This window comes from Ahaetulla prasina, chromosome 9 (assembly GCF_028640845.1).
Source record: "Ahaetulla prasina isolate Xishuangbanna chromosome 9, ASM2864084v1, whole genome shotgun sequence".
NCBI classification, from domain to species: domain Eukaryota; kingdom Metazoa; phylum Chordata; class Lepidosauria; order Squamata; family Colubridae; genus Ahaetulla; species Ahaetulla prasina.
Genome location: NC_080547.1, coordinates 31,233,603 through 31,250,653, shown reverse-complemented (window position 1 = coordinate 31,250,653; position 17,051 = coordinate 31,233,603). Strand labels below are relative to the sequence as shown.

Genomic DNA, 17,051 nt, shown 5'->3' with positions numbered 1-17,051 from the left:
TTTGAGACCTGAGAGCTGCCATGGGGCAGGGATGAGCTCTGGTCCTACACTCCAGCTCCTGCGGAGGATAATTCAAATCCATAGCCCCCAACTGGGTGTCTCCATGGCAACAGTGATGTCACCAGCTAATCCTTTCAACCTGGAAGCGCCTCACAAGAGTGCAAAAAAAAAAAAACCTAGCCTGTTTCCTTAAAGCAACAAAGGAGCACTAAAACAATACAGTTCAAATAAATAAATATTTGCTCCATGTGATAGAATTATTCAGTGGCTGAGTAAATTGGGCTACCATCTCACTTTGCAAGTGAAGGGATCCATGTCTTGATGCTTCCCATGCTATTGAAGGAAATCAAAATACATACCTACAAAAAATTTTTAAAAAAAAAACAGATTGGGAAAATTATTCCAGGCCATTCTATCTGTCTATTTTGATTTCCTTCAATAGCCTGGGAAGCATCAAGATTTTACTTTAAGAGGTATTATTAAGGATTTCCCAGCAATGTGTCACTTCCTTAAGATTCTTGTATCTGAAGAACATTCCTGTGACTAATGGAACCATATAGGGCCATTGTTATTGTTACCTCACCTTTCCTCCAAGGAGATCATAGTGCTGGGTATTTTTCTTAACCTCCAGTTTGGTCAAAGGCATTTAATCCTCTCACCTTTCATCTAGCATTGATTAAAACTAGTCTCGTTGAACTAAGATGGTGAGCTCAGCTCTTCTATTGCACAGAAAGCCTTTAGATGACATGGTGGCATTCCATAGCAGCTCTCTAGAAGGGGGCCTGCATAGGGAAACTCCATAAATCAGGGGTCTCCAACCTTGGCAACTTTAAGACTTGTGGACTTCAAAGCTGGCTGAGGAATTCTGGGAGTTGAAGTCCACAAGTCTTAAAGCTGCCAAGGTTGGAGACCCCTGCCATAGATCTCCAGTCAAGCTTGCAGCTCTAAATAAATACAGTGTTGTGTTCCAACACTGGAAAGCAAAGGAGAGATGTGTGGGATCATGCTGGAATCTGCCTAGCTTGCTGGAAATGCAAACACACCCAGATCTTTCATTCTGCTGTTTACTTCACCCTTTAGCTGGCACCAAATTCCAGCATAAGCTAATTTGAGTTGTTAAAAGTTTTTAAGATCTAAATTAGTAAAGTATCCTCCAGAAAACAGGCAATTTGTAGCATCGACTACACCAGTCAAAATTATAGGCCTCATTCGTTAAACTATGGTTCGTTAGCAATGCCGCATGGAATGCAGAAAGTCCTCGATTTACAACAGTTTATTAAGCGACTGTTAACAATGCCACTGGAGAAAAAAAAGTGGCTTATGAACATTTTTCACCGCTACGATCGTTGAAGCATCCGCTGCAGGTCATGTGATCCAAATTTGGATGCTTGGTAACTGACTCATATTTATGACGGTTGCAGTGTCATGTGATCGCCCTTTGTGACGGTCGCCCTTTGTGACCGTCAATGGGGAAGCCAGATTCACTTAACAATCATATTATTAACTTAACTGCAGTGATTCCCATAACAACTGTGGCAAAAAAAAGATCTTAAAATGGGGCAAAATTCACTTAACTGTCTCACTTAGCAACAGAGATTTTGGGCTCCATTGTGACTGGAAGTCGAGGACTACTTGAAAAACATCATTAGCAAGATTCACACAATACCCCCAGCCATAAATCACAGCTGACAGACAAGAAAGGGTGGCTTAGCACGCCATCCAGCAAGTACAACCTAACTTCTTATGCTTTGTGAATCCAGCCAAGAGTAACTTGTGCACACATCCCATATTTACATGTAAGGGTATGTGAGATGACCTTGGGAGCAGGAAGAAGAATCACAGCCTAATTATTGATCTCAAACAAAAATTTTGTGTCCAAAAGTAGAAGCAGGGTGGAGCAAGCAGGACCTTGCCTGGTTTAGCGAAAAGTAATGTGAGAGACAGGAGGGGTACTAATAAAAGAAAATATTTGTAGCTTTGGTTGAAATGGGTCCTTGGGGCTCTCTGAGCTTGGTTATTTTCTTGCAATGGACAGAGACTAATCAAGGAGAAAAGCAACCTAGAACTAAGGAGGCATTTCCTGACAGAACAATTAATCAATGGAACAATTTGCCTGCAGAAGTTGTGAATGCTCAACACTGGAAATTTTTAAGAAAATGTTGGATAGCCATTTGTCTGAAATGGTATAGGGCAGGGGTGTCCAAACTTGGCAACTTTAAGACTTGTGGACTTCAACTCCCAAAATTCAGCAAACCAGCAAAGCTGGCTGAGGAATTCTGGGAGTTGAAGTCCACAAGTCTTAAAGTTGCCAAGTTTGGACACCCCTGGTATAGGGTCTCCTGCTTGAGCAGTGGGTTGGACTAGAAGACCTTCAAGGTCCTTTCCTACTCTGTTATTGTATTACCTGAAATAGTAATATCATCAGGAAGGGTATTTTCAGATTTGCCAGATTCTACTAACGTCACTTTTCAATAAAGGTAGAGCTATCATTTAATGTTCTGCTTCTTGGCTGGACTACCTCGAAGGGATGACATTGCACGAATGCATACACCAAGGGAACGACCCGACTCCGGCCGCTTCTCTGCCATTTTCCAATTGGAGGAAGCATAAACAGATGGCCGGGGTTTATTTAGAAAGGCCACTGGCGTCACGAGCTGGCCCAAGTACTGTGCAGCTGTCGTCTCCACCTTTCCTCCTGGCTCAGAGCTGAAAGGACTATCCTCCCAGGAGCTGCGGCGGAGCGCTCCTCCTCCTCCACCACCACCAGTACCATCACCAACCGCTTCCTCCTCCCTGGAGAAAAGCGCCGCCTGAACCGCGCGCAATAACGACACTCGCCTTTGCCAAAGCTCGGGCAGGCGCGCGCTCGCTGGCTCGCTCGGTCGCATTGCACCTGGCAGCTCCAGGACCTCGGGAGGAGACGGACGCAGGTGAGAGCAGGGAGTTTTAGGGTTAGGCAAAGAGGATGAACGAGGCTGATGGGGAAGAGAGACCAAAATGCCCACCCTGCCCGGGGACGTGGAGGGCTCAACCTGACGCGGAGGACCGTTGTTGGGTTCGATCCACCCAACGGTGAATCGAACCCAACCTAAGGAACCGCCCAATGTTATCTAGGTCGGCGATAGTCTTAGGAGAGCGCGAGTCAGAGGATTTGGGTCGGGGGGGGGATGTCTGAGAAATCGTCTTCAACGACCCCCTCTGCCCGGCAAAGCGGTGGCTCCATATGCTTGTCGTGTCTCTAGTTAGATCCAAGCCGAGCGAGAGAATCCCAAAAGACCGGGGAGGCGAGGAGGAGGGAGCTGGGTACGGTTGACAGACTGGGGTGACTTCGCCCATGCGTGGAAAAGCCACTTCCCGTCAGCTTCCTCTGCCCCCAACTCTAATCCTCGCTACGTTAGCAGCGAAATTCAAGAAAATTCTGCCGGAATCTCACTTTCGCCTCCTCTCTTTCTCCTACTCAGCAAAATCCTGCTAGGGTTTACTTTATTCCCCCTTTTAAAATATTGGCAGCTAACCTGGCTGTATCTTGCATAGGGGAGTTTCTTACTTTAAATCTTCCTTCTGTTCTGTCGGGCTTGATCAGTTGCACTGAATTCAAAGAGAGAGAAATTTATTTATTTATTTTTATGCCGCAGGTAATTTTATACCTCTTTTCTTCTTCGGCACCTCTAAGCTGCACTTGTAACCTTTCCCTCTTCCACTCCTGGCCCTTAATAATTTAAGATGCTATTTTCTGTATCTTCTGGAGCTTCAGGTTATGTTAAAAGAAAATAGAATTCCAAATTTATTGCAGTATTCTGCCTCTTGGGTCTTCAGTCTGATTTGACTGATGTTTCAGGATCCTAGGAAGCTGCCTTTTCTCAAATCTTACAATTTATCCCTCTGCAGTACTAATAAAAAAAATAGATGTAGCTTAGGGATGGAGCCCTTAATGCTCTCTGAGCTTCGTTGTTTGCTAGCAGATTTTTCCTTATCCCTCTAGCCCAGAAATGAGCACCCTTTCCTTATATAGAATAGAATAGAATAGAATAGAATAGAATAGAATAGAATAGAATAGAATAGAATAGAATAGAATTTTTATTGGCCAAGTGTGATTGGACACACAAGGAATTTATCTTGGTGCATATGCTCTCTGTACATAAAAGAAAAGATACGTTCATCAAGGTACAACATTTACAACATAATATATCAATATAAATCATAAGGATTGCCAGTAACAAAGTTACAGTCATACGGTCATAAGTGGAAAGAGATTGGTGATGGGAACGATGAGAAGATTAATAGTAGTGCAGATTTAGTAAATAGTTTGACAGTGTTGAGGGAATTATTTGTTTAGCAGAGTGATGGCCTTCGGGAAAAAACTGTTCTTGTGTCTTGTTGTTCAGGTGTGCACTGCTCTATAGCGTCGTTTTGAGGGTAGGAGTTGAAACAGTTTATGTCCTGGATGTGAGGGATCTGTAAATATTTTCATGGCCCTCTTCTTGATTCGTGCAGTATACATAAGTATACTGTATATAGTTATATAGGTAGAACTGACTTACAGCCATTCATTTAGTGACCATTCGGAACTACAACCACACTGAAAAAATTGTGACCAATTTTCACACTTACAATCATTGCAGCAGCCTCGTGGTCACATGATCAGAATTTGGATGCTTGGGAATTAGTGTGTATTTATGACAGTTGCATTCTCCTGGGTCATTTGATTGCCATCTGTAGCCTTCCCAGCTGGATTCTGACAAGCAAAGTCATTGGGGGAAACCAGATTCACTTAAATCAGGGGTCTCCAACCATGGCAACTTTGAGCCTGGTGGCTGGGGAATTCTGGGAGTTGAAGTCCACCAGGCTCAAAGTTGCCAAGGTTGGAGACCCCTGACTTAAATGATCGCATGATTCACTTAATAGCTGCAGTGATTTGCTTAACAACTGATAAAAAAGGAAATAAAATGGGGCAAAATTCACCTTAAAACTGTCTTGCTTAGCAACAAAAATTTGGGCGGTCCAGTTGTGGTTTAAGTCATGGATTACTTGTATTGTTATTATTTGGATCCCTTCTTTTACTAATTTGTTTCCACCCTGTGATCCAAGTCCACTGAGTGGATTACACGAATACCCCCAAAACAAAAAGCAAAACAATAAAGGTCAATCAATAACATTGAGTGATAGCAAACCAGCATAGAACAGGCACATGAAAACAAGCTGATTGCAGATGTTAGAGCCAAAGAAGAGTTTTAAATTGGCCCCATTAAGGTAGCAACATTTCATATTCACAATGGCGATTTCTTAAGAGGGTCCTTCCAGCCAAAAAGGCCATCTTGCTTGTAGCCATCAGCCTCACTGGACTTGGCAGGAATATCCAGAGCAACGCCAGTAAAGAACTTAGAGGAGGTCTTATTTGAGAGAAGAGAAAAGAGCACCAAAGACGATAAGGGTTCTGCAGGCTAAACCATATGATGAACGGCTCAGGGAACTAGAAATGCTTACCCTAACAAAGAGCAGACTTATGGGAGACCTGATAGCAGTCTTCCAATACTTGAAGGGCTGTCATAGGGAAGAGGGCGGCAATATTGTGATGTGTTGTTATTTTATGTTGATGCTTATGTATACTGTTGTGACAAAATTAAAAAAAAAATATTCTCCATAGCACCTGAGGGCAGTACAAGAAGCAATGGATGGAGACTCGAGGGAAATACAACCTGGAAATAAGGAGGAATTTCCTGACAATGAGAATGATTAGCCAATGAAATAGTTTATCTCCTAGAGTTGTAGGTGTTCAAGAAAAGATTGGGCAACCATTTGTCTGGGATGGAAAAAGGGTCTCCTACCTTTAGCAGGGGATTGGACTGAAAGATTTCCAAGGTCCCTTCCAGCCCTCTGATTCCGTGAAAACCTGGGCCTCCAAACCATTCAATCTCAGTCCCAATGGGGCCTGAAAACAGGTACGAGACCATCAAGAGCAAAGTGGGGTTGTAATATAACTACACACCCATTTTCATGCACAGGAAAATTGAGGTGAAGGGCTGCTCTTCCAACAGTTTTTTTTTCCATGCTGTGCTTTTTCACAGACCAGTTTAGTCTTGATGTTTAGACTTTATGTTTCCCTTCATTTTATTTTCTTCCTGTTCAATCTTGTCCAATTCTACCCAGAAAGTCCCACAGTTTTCCTGGCAAGGTTTTTCAGAAATAGTTTGCCTTTTGTCCTTTCTAGGACTGAAAGATTAGCCAAGGTCACCCAGCTGGTTTTGTACCTAAGGCTGAGGGACCACGAAGAACTCATGGTCCCTCAGCTTCTAGGCTGATGTCTTAGCCACTATACCAAGCTGGCTCTTTCATACCTTCACCTTTCCCTTCCATCTTTTCTGCTCTTGATACCCACTTCTCTGTAAACTTCCAGCAGCCAAGGAGAAGACAACCTTTGCCTGGGGAGAAAGAGGAAGTAGGAAGGAAAGCAGGCTTTCCTTCTGCAGCTTCCACGAAAATTAGAAGGACCGTGCTTTCCCTCTTCTTGTCAATTCCAGTCCACCACCTTTGAAATAAAAGTCCCTTTGCCAACAGCTAGTCAGTTTCATATGTCAATGAAGATGCTTAGACATCCCGATAGAGTTGTCTGGAAGTTGAGTCATGGCAACTGGACTTCTTTGACTGTAACTTTGTTGCTGGTAATCCTTATTGTTTATATTGATATTGATTGTTTCCTGATTGCTTATTTGTAGCCTATGACTATCATTAAGTGTTAAATTTGTACCCTGTGACCATCATTAAGTGTTGTACCTTGATGAAGGTATCTTTTCTTTTATGTACACTGAGATTATGCACCGACAAATTCCTTGTGTGTCCAATCACACTTGGCCAATAAAAATTCTATTCTATTCTATTCTATTTCTTTTCCTGTTGGTTAGAAACATGTCTCTGCTTATCCCAGTAGCTTTTTCAGTCTGAGTAAGTTGGTTGGAGGATCCTGGAGGACATATGGAGGGGAAGTGTTTCTACATTTAGGCAAGAAAAACAAAATGCACAGGTACAGTATATGTGGTAGCTTGCTCAATAGTAGTAACTGTGAGAGGCATCTTGGAGTCCTAGTGGACAACCATTTAGATATGAGCCAGCAGTGTGCAGCAACTACCAAAAAAGCCAATACAATTCTAGGCTGTATAAACAGAGGGATAGAATCAAGACCACATGAAGTGTTAATACCACTTTATAATGTCTTGGTAAGGCCACATTTGGAATAACGCATCCAGTTATGGTCACCACAATGTAAGAAAGATGTTGAGACTCTAGAAAGAGTGCAGAGAAGAGGATTACAAAGAGGATTAGGGGACTGGAGGCTAAAACATATAAAGAATGGTTGCTGGAACTGGGTATGTCTAGTTTGATGAAAAGAAGGACTAGGGGTGATATGACAGCAGTGTTCTGATATCTCAGGGGCTGCCCCAAAGAAGAGGGAATCAAGCTATTCTCCAAAGCACTTGAAGTCAGGACAAGAAGCAATGGGTGGAAACTAATCAAGGAGAGAAGCAACTTAGAACTAAGGAGAAATTTCTTGACAGTTAGAACAATTAAATCAGTGGAATAACTTGCCTCCAGAAGTTGTGAATGCTCCAAACACTGGAAGTTTTTAAGAAGAGATTGATAACCATTTGTCTGAAGTGGTATAGGGTTTCCTGCCTAAGTAGGGGGTTGGACTAGAAGACCTCCAAGGTCCTTTCCAACTCTGTTATTCTAATTCTAATTCTAAAGGGGTGTCCCCCAATCAACTTGCTCAAACTGAAGAAGCTACTTGCATAAGCAGCAAAACATTTCTAAACAACGGGAAAAGAAGAGTTGTCCTGTTCCCATGACTCAATTTCTAGGCTCAGCTTCAGTTTGCTGGTTCCCCATATCAGAATCCACAGGGCCTGGCTACTTTTAGTCATGACGGGGTCTGCCTACCTCCTCCCTGGGGTTGTTTCTTCCCTCCTGTTTCTCCTACTTTAACTTGGGAAATGCCAAATAGGATAGACCAGGGGTCTCCAACCTTGGTCCCTTTAAGACTTGTGGACTTCAACTCCCAGAGTCCCTCAGCCAGCAAAGCTGGCTGAGGAACTCTGGGAGTTGAAGTCCACAAGTCTTAAAGGGACCAAGGTTGGAGACCCCTGGAATAGACAAATGAGGCAGGAAGAGGCTGGAAATGAGACTCGCCCATTTCTGCTGCTCTGATTGGTGGATCTTCCTGGCTGGTGACAATTGACAGGGGACAGTTGGAGAGCCCAATGCATAGTGACTCAAAAGAGATACAGCAGAGATAGGATAGAGCAGGAGTCTCCAACCTTGGTCCCTTTAAGACTTGTGGACGTCAACTCTCAGAGTTCCTGGGAGTTGAAGTCCACAAGTCTTAAAGGGACCAAGGTTGGAGACCCCTGGAATAGAGACTGGCAATGAGGACTACAAATGTGTTATGGACAGGTGGATTTCCCTAAGTAATGAGGCAAGCATGAAAAAAAAAAGTGCTTTCTAGTTGACCTAATTTCTTTGTTCAATTTTGCCACCTTGGATTAAGTTGCCAAGTCAGCATTTGTGACTTTTCCAAACGAGGGATTCGTTTCTGAGGTAATTTAACTCACTGGCAGCATAAATCCCTTGTTGGTTATACAGTCCCTATGGAATCACGTAATGCAGGGCTGGAGGCTGGGGAGCACTGAGTTCATTTCTACAAGCAATAAGCATGGGCCATCACAAGGCTGGGTATGGTGCGCCAAGCATTTTACCACAATAATTCTTAAAATGCCAGAGTGCCTTGTTTTGGTGTCTTCCACTTAAACAGAAAATCAGATCATTCCAGATCAGCAAGAAATATAAAAGGCTGACATAAAGCATTCAGTTTTACAATCATGCTGTCTCTAGCTGTACACACAAAGCACCACAATGGTCTATTTAGTGAGCAGCTGGCTTCATTGCAGGCATAGCAAGGAATAAATAAAACCCTTGCACGACGAAAAAGCAAGCTCTGCTCTCCTGCAAAAGCTATAGGGTTAAAAAGACACGCGGCTCCAATTGAGTTGCTTTCTTTCCATCCTTGCTGCATTCCTAGAAAACCTCCCCCAATCCTTGGTAAAGTCAATTTCTAGGCTGAAATCATTGTTCTGCTATCACAAATGGTGTCAATTTTTTAAAAATGATGTCAAATGCATTCATCAAACAGCTTCAGCGGGCCCTGCAGATTTTACCAGAAGGACTGTCAATGAGAATAGCTCCATTTAAATGACGCCTGTAACTGCTCTTGCTTCCGTTGGATCATCAAAAGCATGTAGAATTGTGCAGTAGATGTTTTGCTTGAAAATGATAAGGCTTAATGGCATTGTTATAAAAGAGATAACTAGGGAATTTCCAGAGCCTCATTCTTGGTCTGTGAGAAAGGTTGGTTTCCTAGGAGATCAGATACCTCAAGGACAAAGGAATTGCTTGCGCATCCTTTTCTCATGTACTCCATAGCAAAATAGAAATAACACATATCAAAGCATCTCATTTTTGTGTCTTCATGTTCAAGGTTTAGAAACTCAGCAAAAACTTGTTATTTCAACTTCATGAGCCCATGTCATAGTGTATTTTTTCCCTGTGGTTTCAAAGCATTGTTGTTGTTAGTTGCGAAGTTATGTCCAACCTATCGTGACCCCATGGACAACGTTCCTCCAGACCTTCCTATCCTCTACCATCCTCTGGAGTCCATTTAAGCTCACACCAACTGCTTCAGTGACTCCATCCAGCCACCTGTTGTCCCCTTCTTCTTTTGCCCTCAATCTTTCCCAGCATTAGGCTCTTCTCCATGAGTCCTTCCTTCTCATTAGGTGGCCAAAGTATTTCAGTTTCATCTTCAGGATCTGGCCTTTTAAAGAGCAGTTAGGGTTGATCTCCTCTAGGACTGATTTGTTTGTTCGCCTTGCAGTCCAAGGGACTCGCAGGAGTCTTCTCCAGCACCAGAGTTCAAAGGCCTCAATTCTTTGGCGCTCAGCCTTTCTTATGGTCCAACCTTCACAGCCATACATTGCAACTGGGAAAACCATAGCCTTGACTATAAGCACATTTGTTGGCCTGGTGATGTCTCTGCTTTTTAGTACGCTATCTAAATTTGCCATAGCTTTCCTCCCCAGGAGCAAGCGTCTTTTAATTTCTTGGCTGCAGTCCCCATCTGCAGTGATCTTGGAGCCCAGGAAAATAAAATCTGTCACTACCTCCATTTCTTCCCCATCTATCTGCCAGGAATTGAGAGGGCCGGATGCCCTGATCTTAGTTTTCTTAAGGTTGAGTTTCAAGCCAACTTTTGCACTCTCCTCCTTCACCCACATCAAGAGGCTTTTTTGTTCCTCTTCGCTTTCTGCCATTAGAGTGATATCATCTGCATATCTGAGGTTGTTGATATTTTCCCGGCAATCTTAATTCCAACTTTTGATTCATCCAGCTTCGAAGCATACTATATATAATATATAAATAATACACATTTATAAATATAAATACAGAGATACACACATACACATACTATATATTCACTCGCAATGAAACAATTGTTTGGATTTTTCCCAGATGTTTTTAGTTAGTTCTTTTTTTTTTCCCCACCATGGCTTTCGCTATATATGTTCTTGGTCATAATGGTGAAGAAATTATTATCCACATTGGTTGCGTTTGAAAGTAGGCGATCCATGGCTTTTTCAGAAAGATCTTCTGTTAAATGCACAGTGGCAGAAACAAAAGCTTGAGAGGAAATTATGGCTTTATTATTTTATTTTATTTTATTTATTTATTTATTTATTTTATTTTGTCACAACAGTATATATAAGCATAAGCATGAAAATAACTATATAATATATAAGCATATATATAAGCATAAGTATGTAATAACTATATTAATTGGATATAATGAAAGGAAACAATAGGACAGGAACGGTAGGCACGTTGGTGCTCTTATGCACGCCCCTTACAGACCTATTAGGAATGGGATGAGGTCAATAGTAGATAGTCTTTGGTTAAAGCTTTGGGGATTTTGGGAAGAGACCACAGAGTCTGGTAGTGCATTCCAGGCATTAACAACTCTGTTACTGAAGTCATATTTTCTGCAATCAAGATTGGAGTGGTTAACATTAAGCTTAAATCTGTTGTTTGCTCTTGTATTGTTGTGACTGAAGCTGAAGTAGTCTTCAACAGGAAGGTCATTGCAATAGATGATTCTATGAGTTAAACACACACTGGACTCCAACTGCTCTTGGCTGCTGGGGGAGAAGTTCAGCTCTTTTACAAAGCTACAGCTGAATGAAAAGGGAAGAATGTTCATGTTTTATATCAAGAAGATGCTATTTTGGGATCTCTCCTTTTGGGTAATCATGCGTTTGGCATTTTCAACATCTTCAGGGTTTTGGGGTTGTTGGTTTTTTTTTGCAATGTTTGCAAAAGAAATGTTTGTGAAACATCTTCCTGTTGCAATGTTGGTTGTCATGCCTCTGAAACCATTGAGGATTAGAAGTTCTTCATTTCTATCTCTAGAAGTTCAGGTTCACTTTTCTTTGTCCAGTGCAATTGGACAGACACCACTCACAGTCTAAAACAGGTGTCTTCAACCTTGGCAACTTTAAGGCTGGTGGACTTCAACTCCCAGAATCCCTCAGCCTGCAAAGCGGGCTGAGGGATTCTGGGAGTTGAAGTCCACCAGCCTTAAAGTTGCCAAGGTTGGAGACCCCAGTTCTAAAACATACTGAAATGTATAGCAAGATTCATATGTGCTGAGCCATAATGCAATTTGTTTGGTTTGCTCCTATATGAATTGTGTGTTAGTCAACGTGCAGTGGTTAATTGGTGGCTAATAAGATTAAAATGCATATAGGACTCCCACACTGACCTATATTAATCTAAAGATCGGTACAGTCAGTGTTTGAATAATCTGGAGCCCATAAGATTTGTTTGTGATGTGCAAGCTCTGCAGGTAAAAGGAGACTTTATTAACTTTGTTCCCCAGCCTCAAAATGTAGACTTTTCTACAGAAAGACTGTTCAATTTCTGGTGTAAGTTCAAATGTAAGGTATGGGAAGGACTCCTTAATTTTATTAGCTCTAAACTCCAAACTGCTCTTCATATCAGTGTTCCAGAAAAAGACCCCAACTCCAAGTAAAAACTCCGAAGCAAGCATATTTCAAAGTTCTGTTTACTAGGATAGGTAAACTGGCACATCTGGGAAAACCTGAATCTGAGAGTTCTGGGTTTTCCCTCAGTAAATCAAACCCCCCCTCAAACCATCCCCTGACTCCACAGTTGATCACATGCTCCGATCGCCATCTCTCCCATCTCAAGACAGCACTCCGACCACTCCTTCTCCAGATGCAGGATCAGCCTGACCTTGACCGACAGGAAGAATGCTATTATGTCAGGAAGAATGCTATTAAAGACAACCCTTCTACTAAATCCAGTGGTGGGATTCAAATAATTTAACAACCGGTTCTCTGCTCTAATGACCACCTGGGTACGTGTGGCTCGGTGGTCATGTGACCACATGGGAGTGGCCAACTCAACATCATTCACGTTAATGGGTGCTTCGCCTTAGTTATTACAATGTGACAAGGGTTAACTGGAGAGGCAGTTTCTGTAAGCAGGGCAATAAAGATTAGGCTAGAAACACCAAAATGCTTCCTTCCTGCCTTCCTTACAGGATTAGCCCTGTAAAGTAGAAAAAAAATAAGATTTCTTCCAACAACCGGTTCTCTGAACTGCTTAGAAAGTTAACAACCGGTTCTCCTGAATAGGTGTGAACCGGCTGAATCCCACCACTGACTAAATCTCCCCTCCTACTTTCCCACACATGAGAGAGTGGCAGCACAGAAGCATCTGGCCTAATATGGCTTCCAAAGCTGACACTTCATTTAATGATTCTTCTTCTGTTTGATTTGTAGAATAAGCAACAATGAGGAAATCCCTTGCGACCAGTTGGATTTTACTTCTCCTTCTCCTGCTCCAGATGGATCCCTCTCTTTCCAAGAAGAAGCCTAAACCTGGTGGTGGCTGGAACACCGGGGGCCAACGCCCACCTGGTTACCCCCAGCAACATCCTCCAAACAGACCTAATTATCCACAAGGTGGTTACAATCAACCTTATCCTGGGTATGGAGGAGGCTACGGAGGTGGCTATGGAGGTGGTTATGGAGGTGGCTATGGAGGTGGCTATGGGGGCAGCCAGTATGGCAAGCCCTGGAAGCCCAAACCAGCCAAGCCCAAAATGAAGCATGTGGCAGGAGCAGCTGTAGCCGGAGTTGCAGCAGGTGCACTGGGTGGTTACCTCTTAGGCCGTTCCATGTCAAACATGCAGTTTATGTTTAACAATCCTTCTGAGCAGCAGTGGTGGTATCAAAACCGCGACCGCTACTCCGACCAAGTTTACTACCCAAAGTATGACCAAACAGTTTCAAGGGACGTCTTCGTGAGAGACTGCACGAATCTCACCGTGACCGAGTACGTCGAGCCCAGCGGGAACAGGACAGCGGATGAAATGGAAAGAAAGATGGTGACGCAAGTGGTACACCAGATGTGCACCGAGCAATACAGGTTGATGTCAGGTGTCACTTCGCTGCTTGCCAACCCTTCTGTGCTTGTAATGGTTACACTGATTTTATGTTTCCTGATACACTGAGTTGCTTTCCTGAAGGTTCTCTCTTGTTGAGCTAGCAATGTGGAGAAGGGAACTCTATAAAGCATACACCTGGTGGGAGAATACATTCTTGTATGTGCAATTTTTAATGGGTGTGTTTAAGAGTTGTTCTATCTCTTAAGTATTCTTGAACATACTGGCTTCTTCTGACATGGTCCCTTCATAACCACCTGTGATTCTGTCTTTAGCTGCAAAACAGTTTTGGGTGGGGAAAAGGAGGGACATAAGAATATTTTATAACAAACCCTACCCTGGTAGAAATCTCACTCCATTCTCAAATACTGACCCTTGAGCCTGCGCTTACACACAATATAGCAACATACATAAGAATGGCCAAGTAATTTTTGGCCAGCTACTATTACATTGCACCTTGCTAGAAAACTTTTTTTTTTTTTACTTTTATATTTAATGCAGCAATCATTTTGCATTATCACAAAGTCTGGCTTCCCAAAGGACCAAGTATATCTTCACAAGGAAGGGTTTGCATTTTTTAAAGGGCTTTGGCAACCAGAGCTGATCTGTATGATAGCCTTGGAGCTCTTGAGTGACTCATTCACCATGACTGATTCACATATGGACATTTTGAAGGCTATTCCACATGTAAGAAAAACTTATTGCCTATGAAGCATAATTGCTGCAGATACACAGCATGTGATTAATCTTGCTGAAGGCAAGTAGCCTTGAAACAAAGATACCATGGTGGAAATATTTTATTCAGAGCAAAAGAGAAATGACAGTTTTTGGGAGGTGAAGGAGCAGGTTGAACTATTATTTCTGTTTAGATTTCCAGAAATTTAAAGCTACTGAAAATTGTTAATTGCCATAGTGGCACTTCAGAGTTCAAGGGTATGATGAAAAATGACCTTATGAGTAGACTAAGAATATGAAATATATATATTTATCTTCCAAAGAGGACTTCAATTTCTCTCCTTGAAATGATAATTGTTCTGATTCAAATCAGATAAGCTTATCAGAAAGCTAATATTAATTCAATTAACATTAGGAGTAAGAAAGCATGCAGTAGATCCTTGGACCCACAATATCACTAGGAAATTTAAGGTTTTAACTGTGGAGAACTTTGGAATTAACTTTCACTTCCAGTACCAAAGTTATTTTCATTGGCTTCTTTAGAAAGTCAAAGAAATATTTACAAAGAAATGTAGATTTGTCTGTGGAACAACTGAATAAACCTGACAGTGCTAATTCACAGAACATTTTTGTGTGGGGAAATCACTCATGCCATCCACGCTGATGTCTCAGCTGGCCCCAATACTGCTAGTTAGAACATAAAACACAGAATCATTGGGCTGGAAGGGTCTTATAGTCCAACCCCTTGCTCCAGGCAGGAGACTTTATACCATCCCAGTCAAAGGGTTGTCCAATCAATTAAGCAAGATTGTCTTCAGCTACAGGCCAGAATAAGAAATTCACGGATGGTCTTCTAATGCAGGGGGTCTCCAACCTGCTTTGCTGGCTGAGGGATTCTGGGAGTTGAAGTCCACAAGTCTTAAAGTTGTCAAGGTTGGAGACCCCTGTTCTAATGAACTTTGAGAGCAAGAGCCTAAAGTTGAGCTTGGGAACTGATTTTGCGAAATCGGGTTTGGCATTTGGCATACTGAGGAACTATGCTAGAATTATTCTTTAAACAAGATTGCTATGAACACCTTGCTCTTTCCACACCTTGCTTTGGCTTTCTTATTGTTTTATTTAGTTCCTTGAGGTTTGGGATGCAAAAGCTGACATGGCCTCCACAAATGTCACATTTTTTTACCAAATATTTGTTAGCAGAGTTTGTGTTTGTTATTTCTCCGTTATATACAGCAAGGCTTAAAAATATTACTGCTACAAACACAACAGCCACTGGAATCCAGCTAGTTTGAAGATGCCATAGTCATTTAATTTTAAGACCTAACTGAAAATCGTACTTTGGGCTAATAGTTTTGTCTGTCCTAATGCTTTCAGCCTACGGTGGTTATAAAGGGTAACTTTTTTAAAACTATGGTGTATTTCAATTGATTTGCTGACTGACACTGTGTTTGTACCAGATATAAAATTGTAAGTGTAGTAAAAATATAATGGGATATGCTCATCACCTACTGAGTATATCTGGTATATATGAATATTTTGCCAGGTGATTATGTATATGGGAATGTGTGCTAGTTATTACTTATTTGGGTTTAGGGATTTATTTTTCTTTTATTTATTGAGTTGTATTCTGTGTTTTGGGGAGGTTGCACCAAGGGAGGCTCATTCAATCTCATTGAACACATGTTGTGCATTGACAATAAAAGTTTGATTTGATTTGATTTGATTTGATATTGTAAAGGCCAACTTTAAATATTGTTGTTTTAATATAAGAGCAAAAAAACTAAATTGAAGAGAATGTTGGATTTTGAAGTGACATATCAGTTGTCATCAGGATATTTTGTAACTCTGTAACTATGCATGGGCTTCATTTTGATTTGCATTTTTTTTAAATTAAATGTTTGATATAAAGTTAAAAATAAAATATGAGAAATAAACATTTGGACTGTGTTAAATTATTCCTAACAATACAAGTATATTGTTCCTATACACATACAAAAATAACCTTTCCCAAAATATCAGATGTCACAGAATTAAATCCAAGATTCTGGATCCAAGTGAGTCCAGCTTTGTAATTAATTGGAATGAATCATCTGGGCAGCTGGACATTGGCTTTAGGAAAAGAATGCAAATAGATTTTTAAACTGCATGTTGGGGATAGATAATTATTTGGATAGGATTTACAATAATTAGTATAACATTTGACCAATAGTATTTTTGCTTCTGAGGAAAATCGATTGTGGCTGTTTCATCATCTTCTCAAATAATTTAGAATGGTCTTGGATAATGTGCTTTTTTACTGTGCATACCCTTGATCTGAACATCACGCTAAGCCAGAACAGTCTTTAAAATGGATAAACATGATTCATGGCTTAGTTTTACTTACTCGCCTATTTACTGATTTATTTATTTATTAAATGTATACATTGCCCATCTCAAATGTCAAGCCCCTCACCCAAGTCCTATCAACTTTTGCTAATAAAGATGTCTATGGTGTATATATCAGAAATGGGAAAATGTGTATGGGAAAATGAATGTAATACAAGCTCTCTCTCGCTCTCTCACTCTCTCACACACACAAAACATAGAAGACCAGGCATTCTTATGATTTTAAGATACTACGAAGCTTGCAGGTGGGATGCTTGTCATGGTAATCCAAAATTAAATCAATGCAAGTTATTTTAGCGTAGTGTGAAAAGCCAATTCAGTCTAAGCAACTTACTTAATCATATTTACATGGTCAGAGAATGTAAGCATTTGAAAGGATTTTTTTAGATCAGTTAATCCAACTTCTTCCTTACTATAG

General features: G+C 41.4%; 1 protein-coding gene across 1 annotated transcript; it reads left to right on the top strand.

The window, feature by feature from the left end:
* Positions 1-2,705: 2,705 nt before the first annotated feature.
* Positions 2,706-16,182, top strand: LOC131203641 (major prion protein-like). Its single transcript, XM_058194058.1, has 2 exons — positions 2,706-2,930; positions 12,909-16,182. Exon 2 carries the CDS (start codon positions 12,920-12,922, stop codon positions 13,640-13,642), a length of 723 nt encoding a protein of 240 aa, XP_058050041.1. The 5' UTR covers positions 2,706-2,930; positions 12,909-12,919; the 3' UTR covers positions 13,643-16,182.
* The last annotated feature ends 869 nt before the right edge of the window (positions 16,183-17,051 follow it).

Bases quoted from the DNA above. Each gene is read 5' to 3' on its own strand.
- LOC131203641 (XM_058194058.1), top strand. From the start codon at position 12,920: ATGAGGAAATCCCTTGCGACCAGTTGGATTTTACTTCTCCTTCTCCTG.